The 19,020-nt window shown below is 38.9% G+C and overlaps 1 protein-coding gene across 3 annotated transcripts in view; it reads left to right on the top strand.

Annotated features, from left to right (window-relative positions):
* Positions 1-19,020, top strand: part of Stau2 (staufen double-stranded RNA binding protein 2) — a 310,719-nt gene that overhangs the window by 17,181 nt on the left and 274,518 nt on the right. For all 3 annotated transcript variants that reach the window (XM_013028448.1, XM_013028445.1, XM_013028447.1), the window contains one exon: positions 8,784-8,849. In XM_013028448.1, the coding sequence (XP_012883902.1) occupies positions 8,832-8,849 (18 nt within the window). In that variant the 5' untranslated portion in view covers positions 8,784-8,831. The remainder of the gene's footprint in view (positions 1-8,783; positions 8,850-19,020) is intronic.

Here is a 19,020-nt window from a genome sequence, read left to right as displayed (position 1 = left end):
CCCCCTCTTTTTGCCAGTCCTGGGGCTTGAACTCAGGCCCTGGGCACTGTCCCTGAGCTTCTTTTGCTCACAGTTAGCACTCTGCCACTTGCACCACAGTGCCACCTGCTTTTTCTGTTTATGTGATACTGAGGACTTGAACTCTGTGCTTCTTGCATACTAGGCAAGTACTCTACCCTAAGCTATATTCCCAGCCCCAGTATTACTTTTTTTGTTGCTCGTGGGGCTTGAACTCTCTGAGCTTTGGCACTGCCCCTCAGTTCTTCAGCTCAAGGCTAACACTCTACCACTTGAGCCACAGCGCCACTTCTGGCTTTTTCTGTATATATGATGCTGAGGAATCAAAACCCAGGGCCTCATGCATGCAAGGCAAGCACTGTACCACTGAGCCACCTTCTTCTCAGACCCCATTTTTACTTTCTTAGGATGAATAAAATATACTATTGTACATTGAGGTGTAGTGGAAAAAAATAAACCTGTCAAAATCAAACTTAATCTGCTTAATTGTCTTGTTCAGTTTATCTATATTTTACTGTGAACCAGAGATAGCACAAATCACTTGAATTGTAGATTTGTTATATTTTGCAATAAGACTATTACATTTTTGAAGCAGTAATGTTAAACTGTGTGTGTTTTCAGTTCTAGTCACCATTACCACCTTTCATTACCTAGCAGTGTAATAGGAAATTTACTTCTAAGTGATGGATGACATTGATAGATAGAGTACCTACTTCCTCACAAAAAGTTTTCTTTTTCCCTTAAAATTCAGTGTTTTGTATCTGTTAAAATATTGCTGTCTAATCCAAGAATGTGTTGTCAGTTTTAGAAAGCGTGGTGTGAATTTTTGATTTTTAGCTTGTAATTTGAAAATAGTTTCAAGATTTCAGAAAAGTTGCAAGGATAATACAGGGAACATCATTATAAATTTGACTCGGGTCCACCTGTTATCAGGTATTGGTTCACCTTTTATGGTCTTTTACACACAATATATTGTTTTCCTGAAGATACAATGATACTTTTAAATAATACAGAAAGTGAGACTATATAGTTGGCCAAAATACATAATTTTTTCTTTGTACTAATTTCTTTATTTTTATTCTTTTTGAGACAAAGCCTCCTGTGTACCCCGGCTGGCCTCCTGCTTGTGATCCTCCCTTTTTACTCTTCCTAGGGCACCATCATACCTGGCTCTTATTTCCTTTTTTATATGTATATATTACACCAGGTTCTATTTTCTTCTTTTATTTGTATATATAAACAAAAGACCTTTTTTTTCCCCTGGTCATAGGGCCTGAACTCAGAGCCTGGGCACTGTCCTCAGCTCTTCAGCTCAAGGCTAGTACTCTATCATTTGATCCACAGCACCATTTCTGGCTTTTTCTGCTTATGTGGTGCTGAGGAATCAAACCCAGGGCCTCATGCATGCAAGGCAAGCACTCTACCACCTTTCCAGCCCCAAAAGGCCATTTGTATGTATAAAGGGAAAAACAATCTAAGTTTTCTAACAGTTATCTGCCCCTACTACACAGTGTGGAGAGATACATGTATTTGTGCCTTTCTTAGTTACTCAAAGTATTAGGTGACCACTACTTGTAATAATTATGATTTATATGTGTGGACATGTCATTGATTTTGATAAACTCCCCAAATTCTCCATATCTGCCTTGTCATTCTTGTAGTTCCAGACGTTAAGCACTTTGGTACAGGAAACATTTAAAGAAGGTGTGTCTTTTATCACTCAGTGTATAGTGAAGAGAAGAGGATTTTGAATTTGTCTGAACTGGGTTTTAATATCACCAATGTAGTTATGAGCAAATAGCCCAAACCAGACCTTCTTAAGATAATTAAAATGAAATGAGCGAGTATAAAAGTGGCAGATGGGGCTGGAAAGGTGCCTCAGTGGTAGAGTGCTTGCCTTGCATGCATGAGGCCCTGGGTTCGATTCCTCAGCACCACATAAACAGAAAAGGCTGGAAGTGGCACTGTGGCACAAGTGGTAGAGCACTAGCCTTGAGCTAAAGAGCTCAGGGACAGTGCCCAGGCCTAGAGTTCAACGCCCATGTCTGATAAATGATGGTTTCCCATACTACTAGTACGTTGGAATTTTTCACTGCCATAGTTTATTGAGTGAGACTTCTGTATACTTAGAATCTTTCATAAACTCTTAGAAGACACTAAAATTTGTACAGTTCTAATTTTCCTTAAAAGCTGTTTGTGTGTGTGTGTGTGTGTCTACCTACTTGAAAAAATTAAAATGAAACACATTTTGAAACACTTTAAAAATATTCCTTGAGGGGCTGGGAAGGTGGTTCAGTGGTAGAGTGCTTGCCTTGCATGCATGAGGCCCTGGGTTCGATTCCTGAGCACCACCGTAAGCAAAAAGAAAAAAGCCGGAAATGGCGCTGTAGCTCAAGTGGTAGAGCGCTAGCCTTGAGCTGAAGAGCTGAGGGACAGCGCCCAGGCCCAGAGTTCAGGCCCCATGACTGGACCCCCCCCCCCCAAAAAAAAATTCCATGATTCTTTTAGAATGTGGGACTTTGAATTGGTATTTAGTTCTGTGTAATTTGTAGCCTAAGAATGAGGATAGTAAATATTTTTGCCTTTTATTATATTGTCCACTAAGATATATGCATGAGAATTACCCACCAATTGTGGGGTCTGTGCTAATACAAAAAGTTTATGGAAACTTTTTTTTTTGGTCAGTTGTGGGGCTTGAACTCTGGGTCTAGGCACTGCCTCTCAGCTCTTCAGCTCAAGGCCAGTGGTCTACCACTTAAGCCATATCCCACTTCTGGTTTTCTGGTGATTAATTCTCATGGACCTTCCTGCCTAAGCAGGCTTTGAACTGAGATCCTCAGATCTCAGCCTCTCCTGAGTAGCTAGGATTACAGGCGTGAGCCACTGATGCCTGGCTGGAAACTTTTGACAAGAGGGGAGGTGGAATTTTATGAAACCACAGGTAGCATATAATGGCACTGTTATGTCTTCCTACTTTATCAAATGCTTTAAAAATGTACAACAGACTGGCATATGTTTCCTTATTTGTTTAAACTTGAGACCTTTTTTTTTTTTGTTAGCTTCACAACCATCTATCTGGAAGAACATCATTAAGTAACATCATTTAAAGCACAGTCACTATCACAAATGGGCATATCTTTAAAAGAAGACATGAAGTACTAGAGACACATGCCACTGTGGGCATTCTGAGTTGTCCATGGTATGCTTACAAATTGTAATTTTTGTAATGCTGTGAATTTAACAACTTTTTAATGAAAAGGATTTATTTATTTATTTATTTTTGGTGCTGGTTCTTGGGCATGAACTCAGGGTTTGGATACTGTCCTTGAGCTTTTTTGGTCCATGCTAGTGCTCTACTACTTGAGCCACAGCTCTACTTCCAATTTTTTTTTTGGGTCCGGTCATGGGGCCTGAACTCTGGGCCTGGGCGCTGTCCCTCAGCTCTTCAGCTCAAGGCTAGCGCTCTACCACTTGAGCCACAGCGCCACTTCCGGCTTTTTTCTTTTTGCTTATGTGATGCTGAGGAATCAAACCCAGGGGCTCAGGCATGCAAGACAAGCGCTCTACCACTGAGCCACCTTCCCAGCCCCCATAATTTTTAAATACTATTTACCCCACAGATTGCTATTAAAGGCATATTAGCTTCATAAGTTTTAAAACTTTTTTTTGTTTTTTGTTCTTGTTGGTTGTGGGCCTGAACTCTGGGCCTGGGCGTCGTCTCTTAGCTCTTCAGCTCAAGGCCAGCGGTCTACCACTTGAATCACAGCACTACTTCCGACTTCTTCAGCATATATGGTGCTGAGGAATTGAACTCAGGGCCTCATACATGCAAGGCAAGTACTCTACCACTGAGCCACCTTCCCAGCCCAGCTTCATAAGTTTTAATTTATGCAGCTCTTTCTTTTTTAAGTGTGAAAGAAACATTGACAATTTTTTTTTTTTTTTGTTCAGTTGTGGGGCTTGAACTTTGGACCTGGGCACTGTCCCTCAGCTCTTTAGCTCAAGGCGAGTGCTGTACCACTTGAGCCACAGTGCCACTTTGGGTTTTCTGAGTGGTTTATTGGAGATAAGAGTCTCATGTGCTTTTCTGCCCAGGCTGGCTTTGAACCATAATTCTCAGATCTTAGCCTCCTGAGTAGCTAGGATTATAGGCCTAAGCCACTAGCACCCAGCTTGACAGAATATTTTAAATTGTACAATTTAAGTGAATAGGTGTTATAATTTTTATTACTTAATAACGTACCTTTTTCATTTGTTTTTTTTTTTTTATTTCCGGTTGTGGGGCTGAACTCTGGGCCTGGGTGCTGTCCCTCAGCTCTTCAGCTCAAGGCTAGCACTCTACTACTTGAGCCACAGCGCCACTTCCGGCTTTTTTCTTTTTGCTTATGTGATGCTGAGGAATCCAACCCAGGGCCTCAGGCATGCAAGGCAAGCGCTCTACCACTGAGCCACCTTCCCAGCCCCATAACGTACTTTTTCATATAAAAAGATTAGAACTTAAAAAAGTATATACTTCAGTATTTTACTGTTCCTGCTTCTTGGAACCAATTGTGTTACTAGAAGAAGTACATACAAGTCTATATATTATTAATGTTAAGAGGCTTATAAACAAAATGTATTTCTCAGAGATGGCAAGGAAGTAGTAAATATTACTAAATTGTAGAAAGTGAAGGACACTAAGTCACTAATATGCGTTTAGTGTATTGTTTATACATTACCTTCCAAATTAAATTTATTAAAAAAGAGAAAATTAATTGGGTTTGTAGTTTTAGTTATTTATGGCAGTTGAATTTTAACACTACTAATGCTACAGTTTTTTTTTGTTTTGAAAATAGTATTTATTGCCAAGAATGCTAGACACAATGCTACAGTTTTTAATAACCTTAACTTTTGAATTAAAAATATGCTTTGTAATTGATCACACTCAAATTCCAATGTTTTTGATTTGCTTATATCAAACAATTATTTTAAGTTAGTACTCAAGCACCATCGGACTGTTGAGTTTTATTCGAGTGGAATTGCTGAGTTATCTTCTCATTGCATACCATATTACCTCAGATTTAAGGACTTAACAAGCATTTTTTTTCCTTTTTCTTTTTTTATTGTGAAAATACTGTACAGAGAAGTTACAATTACATGGGCAAGATAACGAGTACATTTCTTATGAAGCATTGTTGCCTCCTCTTTGTTTCCCCTTCCCATCCCTTCCCATACTCCCCTCACCTCCGCCCCTTAACAAGCATTTGTTATCTCACGGTTTCTGTGGTTAAAAATCGTCACTCCTGGACATCTATCCAGAACATTACAGGCCAGAATACTGTACAGGTACTTGCACATTCATGTTCATTGCTGCACTATTCACAACAGCCAAGTTATAGAAACAGCTTAGATGCCCTACTGTAAATGACTGTATCCAAAAAATGTGGTACCTATGCACAATAGAATTTTACACAGCCAGTAGAATAGTATTATGTCATTTGCAGGGAGATGGATGGACCTAGAACAAATGTTAAGTGAGGTAAGCCAAGCTCAGAGAGACAAATGGTGCATATTTTCTCTCATATGTGGAAGCTAGATCTAAAATTCACTGGAGCATAATAAATTATACAGGACTCTAGGCATTCACACCAAACAAGGATAGTCTTAGGAGAGGAAAAGGCACAATGTCTATATATACATCTGATCATATAAAATGCTGTTTATTAAAATGAACTCCAGGAAATAGAAATGAGATTTTTTTTTCTTTGTTGCGGTTTTTGTTTTCTTTTTGTCTTGTTTGTTCATTTATCTGTCTTTGGGAGGTTAACGGGAGGCACAGAAAATTGAGGGACAAAGGGTGGACAAATGCAGCAGTGGTATTCACTAGAAGTGTCTAGTCTATTCAAAATGAACTATGCAACTTGTTGGTGGGATGGGAGGGAAAAACTGGAAGAGAGTGAGGGAAGGGTGTTATTGTTCAAAAAGAAATACACTCTTAGCCGGGCCCTGGTGGCTCATGCCTGTAATCCTAGCTCTGGAGGCTGAGATCTGAGAATCTCGGTTCAAAGCCAGCCTGGGCAAGAAAGTCCCTGAAACTCTTATCTCCAATAAACTGCCAGAAAACCGAAAGTGGCGCTGTAGCTCAAGTGGTAGAGCTTTAGCCTTGAACTGAAGAGCTGAGGGATAGTGCTCAGGCCCAGAGTTCAAGCCCCATGACTGACAATTAAAAAAAAAAAAGAGAGATAATCCTTACCTGACTTAGGAAACTAACTCCTCTGTACATCACCTTTATAATAATAATAAAAAAAATGTGGGTGCAGTGTGGCTGAGGTCACATATGAGGTTGCAGTTAGACTTTCATTTGGAGCTGCACCTACGTTTGAAAGCTTGACTGGTGAAAGTCCTACTTGCAAAGACCAGCTTTCAACTTCAGTCCATCCCTTGGTAGGATTCAGTTCCTTGGGGCTGTGGTATTGAAGGCCTTGACTTTTGCTGGTTGTTGGCTATGGGCTTCTCTTAGTTTTTTGCTGTGTGTGCTTTTCCAAAGAGCAGTGCACACTATAGCATCTGGCTGTTTTCAGAGCAATGAAAATATGATGGAGAAAACCTGATAAAACTTCATAACTTAACTTTAGAAGTGATATCTAATTATTTCTGCTAGATCCTATCACAATGATTTCTAATTTATTCTTTAAAAACTGAAAAAAAATGAAACAAAGATAGAATAATTTGTCCAAGCCTTAAAAGATAATCTGAAGAATTTGGGCAAAACTTCAAATTTACTAGTACCACTTATTTTTTTTCCTACAGGATCTATTTTCTTAGAAAATATGAAAACAGAAAAGAAATAAAAGAACATAAAAGAAAAGTTAATACCAATGCTGAGGACACTATTGTAAGAAATAGCAAAATATTTCACAATTGTTTTAAATTGTCTCATTTGTCTTGAGAAAATGGTATCCAAATATGTGTGTGTGTGCATACACATGTATGATTCTGAAGGAAAGTTTATTGTTAAAATTTTCCAGCTTAAGAAATGGTTCAGCCCTCTTTCTGTGTTGGTAGCTTGATGATTTTTTTTTTTGTGGGGGAGGTACTGATTTATATTTTATGTGCATTCCCATTAGGAAAGCCATGGTTTATGTTTGGGTTTTTCTTGTCTTCCTTGGCATCTATGTATAAGTATTGAAAGGATTTATCACATGCAAAGAAATACAACCAAGGAGAGAGAGACAAGCCTAGAAAGTAGTAAAGCCAAATCTAGTAATGGAGTTTATCATGCTTGTAACCTGTAATCTTAGTCACTCAGGAGGCTGAGATCTGAGGATTATAGTTTGAAGCCAGTTTAGGCAACAAAGTCCATGAGACTTTACTGGTTACTTCCAGTTAACCAGCAAAAAGCTGGAAGTGGAGCTTTGGCTCAAGTGATAGAGCACCAGCCTTGCACAAAAAAGGAAGGGTGAGTGCTCAGGCTCCAGGATCTGCACATGTACACATGAAATATATATATATATATATTTTTTTTTTTTGTTGTTGTTGTTGTTGTTGGTTATGGGGCTTGAACTCTGGGCCTGGGCGCTGTCCCTCAGCTCTTGCTCAAGGCAAGCACTCTACCACTTTAGCCACAGCACTACTTCTGGTTTTCTAGTGGTTTATTGGAGATAAGAGTGTTGTGGACTTTCTTGCCTGGGCTGGCTTTGAAACATGATCCTCAGAGCTCAGCCTCCTGAGTAGCTAGAATTACAGGTGTGAGCCACCAGCGCCTGGCTACATATATGTTTATATTGAAAGTAGAAGCAAAAAAAAAAAATCTAACACCTTAGAGAATACTTGTCTGTGTTGAAGCTTCTTTAGGATTAACATAAATTGTACAGCTGGGAGGAACAAGGATGTTTAAAACGTGGCTAGCGCAAGGGCAGTATACATTAAGGATTTATCTGAAAGATTTGGATTTGTTCACAGTTTCTCTTTCAAGAGTTTTTAGGGGCTGGAAAGGTGGCTCAGTGGTAGAATGCTTGCCTTGCATGCATGAGGCCCTGGGTTCGATTCCTCAGCACCACATAAGCAGAAAAAGCCGGAAGTGGCGCTGTGGCTCAAGTGGTAGAGGGCTAGCCTTGAGCTGAAGAGCTGAGGGACAGTGCCCAGGCCCAGAGTTCAGGCCCACAACCGACAAAAAAAAAAAACAAAAAAACAAGAGTTTTTAGAACTCCAGATCCAGAGGGGATTTTGTTCAGTAGTCTAGATATTCATTGTCTGGAAGTTGCCACAAGTTTACTTAAGTAAAAAGCAAAAAAAAAAAAAAAAAGCAAAAACAAATGAAGTTTAAGCTAACTGTTGGTGGTACATACCTGTAATCTCAGCTGTGGAGGAGCAATATATAGAATGTTTATGACTGGAAGCTGGCCCTCGGCAAAAATGTAAAACCTTATCTGAAAAATAACTAAAAAAGGGCTGGGGCATGGCTCAAGTGGTAAAGAGCCTCTCTTGTAAATTCAGGCCTTGAGGTCCAACCCAGTTTCCTGTTAAGTTTAAATTACCATTCAGGAAAAATTAAACATTTACTGCCTTGGTTATACTAGTCACCTTTTAGTTGCTTAGTGGCCAGATATGGCTAGTGACTAGCTATTGGATTGACCATCCAGGTATGAAACATTTTTATTAAAGTTCTATGTTGGTCTGGATCAACTCCTTTATATTTGATGGTTAATCAAGCTATATAAATAAAGTATTATCTGGTGATTGAGATTAGCAACTAAATTGAACTTTATTTCGTTTTTATTTTCCAGTTTTTGGAGCCGTGAGGTATATAGCAGTTTGACCAATATTATCTTAACATGCTTCAAATAAATCAGGTGAGTTTGTTTTAAGGCATGTCATACTTACATGATGCTTTGGTCATAAATTGTGGAAATGTTGTCAGTTCTTTTGTAACCGGACCACTCTATAAAGAGAAGTTACATGCTATATAGTATTGTTAACAGTTACATACTTTAGGTAGAGTCATTATTGAGGACTGATGGTTTAAGGTAAAGAGTGATAGTTCTGAAAGTAGATAACTTCAGAGTAGGGAGCAAAAGATTTTTTAAAATGTCAAATCCATTCAGGACTTGTGTTCAAAGTGCTTGTGGTCATAGTCTAGCATCAGTGGCTGGCAGTTCTGCAGACTGAAAGCATTCCTAGTGACAAATCTTGTGAAGTAGTGTGTCAGTGTGTTAAAAAAAGGTTCTTTTTCTAGGGCATTGAAAAAGGCCAAAAGAAAGTTTCCTGCTAAATAAATTCTCTATAGCCATATAATAAAATACCACATAGGCTCACCGAAAGTATTTTTTCCTTAGTTTGTTGGCATTTCTGTAAGAACTATATATATTTAATTTTACCTTTCTTGAATAAACAATATTGTACTGGAGGTATAGTATTACAAAATGCTTCATTTTCTTTTGTTTGCAAATCAAGAGAGGTAATTAATTTAGTTTCTGTGATTTGAGAAAATAATCTCTCCCTTTCCTTCCAAGGATGAGCCTCATGCTCCATTAGAGTTCCATCTTTAAGCCAATATCTTCTAATTTTATACCTGTCGAGGCTTCTTTTATGAATGCCAGACTCTTCTTGCAGTTATTCTGATATCTTTACACTTATCAGGCTTCATATGTGCTGGAGAAATAATCTAAATACTTCAGTATATCTGGACTGACTTAGTTCCTAGTTTTGGAAGGGCCATTCCAGTTCCAGGGCCTTTGCACAGTCTACTTCTGCCTGAACCTCTCTTCATCTTTCCATACTTGGCTCTCTTGACCACAGGCCTAGTTTATGGTAGTATATTTTAACAGGATTGTGATATTCTAAGTTATTCAAATCAATTATAGTTGGCCCTTCATGTCCATGGAAAGTGCATCCATTGGTAATGCACCTGTAGATTCAATCAATGATAGGTTGAAAACATAGGAAAAAATTGAATGTATCATTCCTTAAACAAGACAGGATAACAATTTATATGTTATTAGATATAAGTAATCTCTAAATGATTTCAAGAGTATGGGAGGTTTGTGTAAACCAATAGGCATGCTGCATTTTATATAAGGTGCTTGAGCATCCATAAATCTTGGTATTTGAGGGGTGTCCTGGAACTGATCCTCCATGGATACTGAAGGATGACTGTATTGTTTGATACCTATCTCTGTTGTTCGATGTAAGCTTTACAGAGTGTTTTTTTTTGCTTCTTTTACTTTTGTATTTCCATGTCCTATAGCAAATAATGTAAATAGTTGTGTTTGTAATACTGATGAATGGGTGAATGATGCAAAGGTTATCACTAAAGCAAAGAGATGTCTATTATTTTTCCACAGTATCCATGTAATTGTGTTGTAAGTTTTGGTATTTTATAGTGCTTAGGTTATACAGGTGTCTTCCCAGCCGAAAAATCTAGCAAAAGGCTAGAAGTTGAGGTGTGGCACAAGTGGTAGAGTGCCACCCTTGAGTAAAAAAGCTAAGCATCAGCACCCAGGCCCTGAGTTCAAGTCCTAGTGCTGCTATAAAAGAAAAAAAATAGAATAAAATCTCCTTTATGTAAAGTTGTTCTTTGATTTTCTCCTATTTAGAAAATTTCCTTGTATAGTAAAAGATGTTTTCATTAAGACAATTTTAGTAGAGGCTTAAAGGAATATTAGCTTGTACTCTGCTCAGGTCTTCCTCTACCTTGGATGCTGCTACCAAATCTCATTGGAAGGATCAGCAGGGTGTTAGGAGACTAGTGTTGAAAACTGTTGTAGATGTGAAGTTGCCACTAAATGACTTTTTGTGGAAACCTGACATTATTAGGGGATGCAATTGGAATACTTTATTTCATGTTCTATAGATTGTTGGAAATAATTATGGATCTTATGGCAGCCAATTTGATTGAAAACTATAATATGGGTTAGTATTGATGCAGTTGTACTAATTTGCTACTTACTGATCATATTGAAATTAGTCATTATACACAATTTGTAGAGATTGTTCCACACTATAACAGGCAGTTCTTTGGCGTTAGGTTAGAAATTGTACATAGTACCTAGAGATATACATAATTAGTGTGTAAAACACAACTGTTTTAGGATTAGTTAAGGACCCTTTTTTGCTTCTTGTTGTTGACTGAACTTTCATCCATTAAAATATTCAAGTCATAGTGATGCATTTCTATAGTCCCATCACTTGGATGCAGGGGGTCAGGGAGACTCATGAATTCTAGGCCAGCCTATACTATATATAGCCAGACCCTGTTTTTTTTTTTTTTAAACAAAAAACAAAAACAAAATCCCAAACACACCAACCAACCAACCAACCAACCAAAACTAAGTTGAAAGGTTAACATAATTGGGAATAGAATTTGTAAAAAGTAATTTCTCTTTATTTAGTGAAATCTAAATTTGAAATTGGAATGATTTTTATCCTTATGATTTTCATGGTAACTTCTTTCTTGGGAGAGTGAGGGTTTTCGAGATAAAAGTAAATTGAGCTGAAAAGGGTATTTGAGGTGATCCTTACCTTGAAAGAGCTGACATTTTTACTAGTGATTTCCTCCTCCGCCTCCTTTGCTTCCTCTGCCTCCTCCTCCTCCTCCTCTTCCTCTTCCTTTTCCTCCTCCTCCTTCTCTTCTTTTTCCTCTTCCTCCTCCTTCTATCTTTTTTTTTCCAGTCCTGGTTTTTGAACTCAGGGCCTGGGCTCTGTCCCTAAGCTTCTTTTGCTCAAGGCTAGTGCTCTACCACTTGTGCCAGAGCACCATTTCTGGCTTTTTCTGTTTATGTGGTACTGAGGAATCGAACCCAGGGCTTAATATATGCTAGACAAATACTCTACCACTAGGCCACATTCTCAGCCTACTAGTAATTTTCAACACTGTCTGTAGGATTCTAAGTTTTGATTTGGGATGTCTTTTCCTAAAATGTTGGAAGAACTGCACACTTCTCTTGTCCTGCCAGATCCTTTCATGTGTGTTCCTAAAATAGATTAAAAACTAGGGTACTGGATGACCTTTAAGATATTTGATATTGGCTTTGCCTCACCTTAATAAGTGCTATGGAACATGGAAATATTTTGTGTTTTGTTACAATAATGGCATTTTTTCTGTCATGAATGTGTGATCTTCAGTTGTGCTTTCTCTCTCTCGAATGTGTTAATGTCCTTCTGCAACCCATTCTTGCTGAAGTAAAACTACATTGGCATTGATAAGTAAAAAACAAAAGAAAAAAATCACAAAAATTCCACTGTTCTTTTACAGAGATAATTACTGCTAACATTTTGGGGTGTATACTTCTAGATTTTTTTCTATTCAGGTATGTTTTTATGTGAGTATGTGTTATTAATAAAACAGGTTTATTAATATGTAAAATTCTGAAGTGATTTAATAATAATCTTTAGATGTACTAAAACTTATTAAACCAACCTCTTTTTGTTGGACAAATTGGTATATCATAATGCCAAAATGAAATTTTGAGATTGGTCAGTTTTTCAGTTATCATAACGAATTATTAGAAATGAAATACTAGAGCTGGAGACATGGCTCAAAGGTAAAATAAAACAAACAAAAAGCCTGGTCAGCCAGGTGTGGTGGCTGATGCCTGGATTCCTATTTGTTTAGGAAGATGAGATCTGAGGATCACAGCCCAGGCAGAAAAGTCCCTGTGAGACTTTTATCTCCAATTAATCACTCAAAAACCAGAAGTGGTGCTGTGGCTCAAGTGGTAGAGCACTGGCCTTGAGCACAAAGAGGCTCAAGGACAGCTCCCAGACCCCGAGTTTAAGCCCACAACTGACAAAAACAAACAACAAACAAAAAACTGGTCAAAAGTGTATGTGGATTTTAAACACAAAAATTAAAAAAATTATGTGTTAATAGGATATGGGAATGCTTATTTCCTTCTGGCAATTTATTTTCATCTCTGATAATCTGTCTGACAAAAATGTGGTATTTTAGTTTGCATTTCTGTGATCTATATTTGTTATTTTTATTATTTTGCTTTCTGTGAATTATGTGTGCCCATTGTCATCTTTTCCTTTTCATTTGTAAATTACATTATTTCTATTTTTTATTATTATTAAATAGTTGCACAAAGGTGTTACAACTTTTTAAGTCAGGCTATGAGTACAATACTCTTGATCAGTGTCACCCATTCTTTCATTCTCCCCCATTTCTACCCTCCCATTTCTACCCTCAAGTTCCGCAGTTTGGTATTTCATACTGTACATAGAATATAATGACCACATTTGCTCATTCTTTCTCCTTCCATTTATGTGGTCTCCCCCTTTGCCTAATCCCCCAAAACATAGTTCCATTTCCTGGTAAATGTCATTATTTTCATTAAACCTTTGAGACTATGAGTCAGTATTTATAATTACTACTTTTTTTTGAGAAAAAGAAAAATTGAATGAGAGTCTAGTAGTTACCAGGATAGCAAGTAGACAGGGTGTTTTTTTTTTTTTTTACTAATGATAAGTCTGTAGGGAAATCATTCAATATTAAGCTGCACCAATATAAATTAAGAAGGTATATTTTCAAATGATTGGTTGCAGAAGGATCATTTCTTTTAAATTAGCTGGAGAGGCAGACTTGACAAATCAGTGTGTCCTAAGGGATTAGAGAAGTCTGTGTTATGTGAATTGTAGTATTGTGGTAACCGAGGAACAAAGAATTCATACAAGTCTTAAGTATTTTGCTAATTCCTTTTACCAGGGTGTGGTAGTAGATGTTGGGAATCTGGAAGCTAAGAAGTTTTGCAGCCTGACCAGAATGGATCAGGCAGGACAAAACACTTTGAGTGTGGAGGTACAGTGGAACCCTGCAGGGAAAGGGGGTTCTTCTGCAGGTGCTGTCAGAACAGGAAAGTTGTTACCTTGTAGACTGTAAGACAGGGTGTGAAACAAATGATGTAGATTTTAAGGAATAATGATGTCTATATTTGTAAGTTTGCTGTGAGGAGTTACTGAGTTAGTGAAGCAAAATGCTCAGCATTGATTGGTCCTGATGCTGCTACTTCTGCTATCTATTTTACTATTAATGTTATTGTTGGTATTGCTTCTTGACTTGTGACTGATGGGAAAGCAGGGTAGAGATCATTTGAATATTTGGAGGAATAAGCCACTTGGGATTGGTTTCAGTTACTTCCCCTTTTTTCTCCATAGACACCAGGAAGTTACTTTTCTTTTTTCTTAAAAGTTTTTGCTGCCCTGCGCCCATGGCTCATGACTGTAATCCTAGCTATTCAGGAGGCTGAGATCCAAGGATCGCCGTTCAAATCTTGCCCAGGCAAGGAAAGTCTGTGAGACTTTTCTCCAATTAACCATCAGAAAAACTGGAAGTGGTGCTGTGGCTCAAGTGGCATAGCGCTCACTTTGAGCTGAAGAGCTGAGGAACAGCACCCAGACCCAGAGTTCAAGCCCTACAACCTATTAAAAGAAAAGGTGTGTGTGGGGAGTTATTGGTAATTAAGCCTGGTGTGGTGGCTTACACTGATAATCCTAGCTACTCAGGAGATCTGAGATCTGAGGTTCACAGTTCAAAGCCAGCCCAGGCAGGGAAGTCCATGAGACTCTGATCTCCAATCAGCCAGCAGAAAACATGAGGAGGTGCTATGGCTCAAAGTATTAGAGCACTAGCAGTGAGCAAAAAGAGCTTAAGGACAGTGCCCAGGCCATGAGTTGAAGCCCCATGACTGACAAAAAAAAAAAAAAAAGTTATTGCTACTAACTCTTAGTTTTATTTTTCTCCATCTTGGCATATGGAGTACAGTCTACCTTAGAGTATTAAAATATAGAAGGAGTCAAGTACAGTGGTTCACACTTGTAATCCCAGTTACTTAAGAGGCATAGATCAGAAGGATTGCAGTGTGAGGCCAGCCATAATGAAAAGTTAGCAAGATTTCATCAGTGAACAAGCCAGGCATGGTGGTGTACACCTCTAATCTCAGCTATGTGGGAGATGTAGGTGGGAGGCACAGGTAGAAGGATCACTATCTGAGGCCTGCCTGGGCAAAAACATGAGACCATATCTAAAAAATAGGCAAAACTAAAAAGTGTACAGGGCAAAGTTAAAATGTAAACCATAGGGCCCTGAGTTTGAACCCCAAATCACTCCTAAAAAATGTGTAAGAAGTACTTTTAGTATCTCCTCTGTTGACTTAACAGGAACTGGATTTATCCTGTGTGTGACCACTGCCAAGGTGGTCCCCAGTGATCACTTCATTTTATCTGCTATTTATACATTTGTGTTGTCTTTGTACAACAAGGGCAGTTGGTGTGATCAATGGCCAGTCCTGGAGCTCAGGGCCCAGGCACTGTCCCTGAGCCTACTTTTGCTCAAGGCTAGCGCTCGTATCACTTGAACTACAATTCTACTTCCAGCTTTTTCTGTTATGTGGTACTGAGGAATCGAACCCAGGGTTTCATGCATGCTAGGCAAGCACTTTATCACTAAGCCACATTCCCAGCCCCAGTGATGGATCATTTTTGAGGATAGGCTATTTTGTTTCCTTTTATTCTCGTGTATTCTACATTCTCTGTTTCTCTTCTATACGTCTTCCTCTGTCTTCATCTTGTTCTCTTGCATGCGCTCCCTCTTCCTTGGTTTTGGATTGCTTGTTCTGAGAGTAGTTAGTTGCCATGTTGTGAAAAACTGATGGGAGAAGCACACGCCATGGGAAATGAGTGTTCCAGCAAGAGAAGGTGGCCTCTAACCAACAACACGTGAGTGAACCCTTTTGGAAGCAAGTCTTTCCACTGCAATCAAGCTTTCTGACACCTGCTCTACTGAAATCTTAACTACAACTTCATGAGACATCCTGAGCAAGAACTGCCCAGTTCAACTGCTTGCTGCTTGCTGACTCTCAGAAACTGAGAACAAATAAAAAATAGTCAATGTTTCTTTTATAAGGCTGCTGAGTTGGGGGTAACTTGTTCTGCAGTTAAAAATATGCCTTTCCTCCCTAGACAAGCAGAGAACATACTAAATACGTGAACTTTTTTTTCAACATTAAATGATAGGCAACACTAGACTGTGATCCCTGAAAGAATGGAGACTAATGAGGTACAAGCTCTTCTACTGCAGTCTACAGTCTAGAGGCAGTACTGGCTTTAGTGAAGAAGAAACCAAAAGAAAGCCCAGCAGGCTTTTTTTGTTTTGTCGGTCGTGGGGCCTGAACTCTGGGCCTGGGTGCTGTCCCTCAGCTCTTCCGCTCAAGGTTAGAGCTCTACCACTTGAGCCACAGTACCACTACCCGCTTTTTCTGCTTATGTGGTGCTGAGGAATCGAACCCACGGCCTCATGTATGCAAGGCAAGCACTCTACCACTGAGCCACTTTCCTTACCCAAGGTGTAGCCCAGGCTGGTCTCAAACTCATGATCCTCCTGTAACCTCCTCCTCATTGATTACCGTGTGCCACCAAGGCCAGCCCAGCAGTCTTGTGATAAGGAAGCAAAGATAAGAATCTTGGAAAGATAAGGTGTGACAGAGTATTAGTAAATGAAAGGAGCTGGCAACTGGAGGCTGAGGGCAGGGGAGGACTAGGAGATTGTACACGAAAAAGCAAGAAAGCCATGTATGCATACATTCTGGAGAGGTACAGAGGGTTCTTTTTTTTTTTTTTTTTTTAATACCAGTCCTGGGACTTGAACTCAGGGCCTGAGCACTGTCCCTGAGTTTCTTTTGCTGAAGGCTAGCACTCTACCACTTGAGCCACGGCACTACTTCAGGCTTTTTCTGTTATGTGGTATTGAGGAATTGAATCCAGGGCTTCATGCAGGCTAGGGAAACACAATACCACTAAGCTACATTCCCACACCATAAGGGTTCTTTTTGATGCTTTACCTGAGTTCTGATTTGTAAGTGTTTGACAGGACAGCACCTATTTGAAGTCATAGGAAAAACTGCTGGAAATCAGTGAGATAAATTCTAAAGCTCACACAAAGCACGATACTGGCCATGTTTTCATGGAACATTGGGAAGATTCCCAGATGACTCCAAGTGATTTAAAGTTAAGTGTGTACCTGAACACTCTTTACAGGAATATAATACAGTCCAGAATCCAACAATAAGAATTCATTTACTGTCATGTAACACAATTAAAATACTTGTCTTACCTTCAGTAATAGATAGAACTTCCAGAAAGATTTTAAGGAAATAGAAGACATGAACACCACCACTATAATTAGATTAAGGGACACATGCAGAACACCAAACAACATTAACATATATATTCTTCTCAAGCACAAGTGAAACATGCTGCTTTATATGATAGACCCCAAAACAATTTTTAGTAAACTTGAGGATTTTTTTTGTTGTTGTTGGTTATGGGACTTGAACGCTGCGCCTGGACTAACTCTGGGTAAGCTAGCGCTCTACCACTTTAAGCACAGCGTCACTTCCAGTTTTCACGGACTTTATTGCTTGGGCTGGCTTTGAACTGTGATCCTCAGATCTCAGCCTCCTGAGTAGCTAGGATTACAGGCATGAGCCACCTATACCTGGCTAAAATTGAAGATATGTAAACCATGCATAGTATCTTCATGAACAATAGAATCAACTTAGAAATCAATGGAAAGAGTATTACAAAATTTACAAATATATTTGGCCTTCATGTTTGTAGATTTCTTGTCCATAGATACAAGTAACTACATATTAAAAACATTTTGGAAAAATACAGCATCTGTGCTGACTTAATCTCGTTATTCTCTAAGCAATGTAGCATAGTAAATATTGACAGTATTTATATCATACTAGACATAAATAATCTAAAGATGATTAAAGACTGAGAGGATGTACATAGGTTTTATACAAATTGGTAGTCTTAGATGTATATTATAATCCAACCCCCACAGATACTGAGGGATGTTTACTGTAAAAATCGACCCATTCCCTTTTTTTTTGGTAGTACTTGGGATTGAACTTAGGGCCTTGCCCTTTCTTTTTTTTTTTTTTGGGTCCAGTTGTGGGGCCTGAACTCTGGGCCTGGGCGCTGTCCCTCAGCTCTTCAGCTCAAGGCTAGCGCTCTACCACATGAGCCACAGCGCCATTTCCGGCTTTTTTCTTTTTGCTTATGTGGTGCTGAGGAATCGAACCCAGGGCCTCAGGCATGCAAGGCAAGCGCTCTACCACTGAGCCACCTTCCTAGCCCCAGGGCCTTGCCCTTTCTAGGAAAATACTTTACCACTTGTCATATCATCCCCCTCTCCCCAGGTCATACTAATAGGTCAAAGAAGAAATATAGAGCAAATTAGAAAATATTTAGAGATACATGAAAGTGAAGGGAATACACATGACTTGACAGTGTTTAATAGCAGTAACACCTATGTTAGCAAAGAAAGATTTCAAGTAAATAATCTTTGAACCTTAAGGATAGTCGAAAAAGAAGACAAACTCAAAGGCTAGTGGAAACAAGTATAAAAAGCCAGGCATGGGCTGGGAAGTTGGCTCAGTGGTAGAGCGCTTGCGTTGCATGCATGAGGCCCTGGGTTTGATTCCTCAGCACTACATAAGCAGAAAAAGCTGGAAGTGACACTGTGGCTCAACTGGTAGAGCTCTAGCCTTGAGCTGAAGAGCTGAGGGACAGTGTCCAGGCTCACGACTGACCAAAAAAAAAAAAAAAAAAGCCAGGCATTGGTGACTTACACCTGTAATTTTAGCTATGCAGGCTGAGATCTTAGGATCACAGTTCAAAGCTAGTTTAGGCAGGAGTCCATGAGATTTTTATCTGCAGTTAACTACCAATAAGTTGGAAGTGGAGCTGTGGCTCAAGTGTAGAGCACTAGTCTTGAGTGAAAAACTCAGAGATAGCACCTAGGCTTTGAGTTCAAGCCCCAGCCACCTCTCCCCCATGAAAATTATAGTGGAAGTAAATTGAAAATAGGAAATATACTATTAAGAGAATATTCATGATTGAAATAATCAAGAGTAGAAATAGCAGGGAATTAGTTCACATTTTTTCAGCATTTAATTTTTTAATAATTTTTTTATTGTTATAAGTGTAATATACAGAAGGGTTAATTTTTTTTTTTTT

The sequence above is a fragment of the Dipodomys ordii genome, unplaced genomic scaffold (genome assembly GCF_000151885.1).
Source record: "Dipodomys ordii isolate 6190 unplaced genomic scaffold, Dord_2.0 Scaffold109, whole genome shotgun sequence".
Taxonomy (NCBI): domain Eukaryota; kingdom Metazoa; phylum Chordata; class Mammalia; order Rodentia; family Heteromyidae; genus Dipodomys; species Dipodomys ordii.
This window is presented reverse-complemented; position numbering and strand designations above follow the sequence as displayed.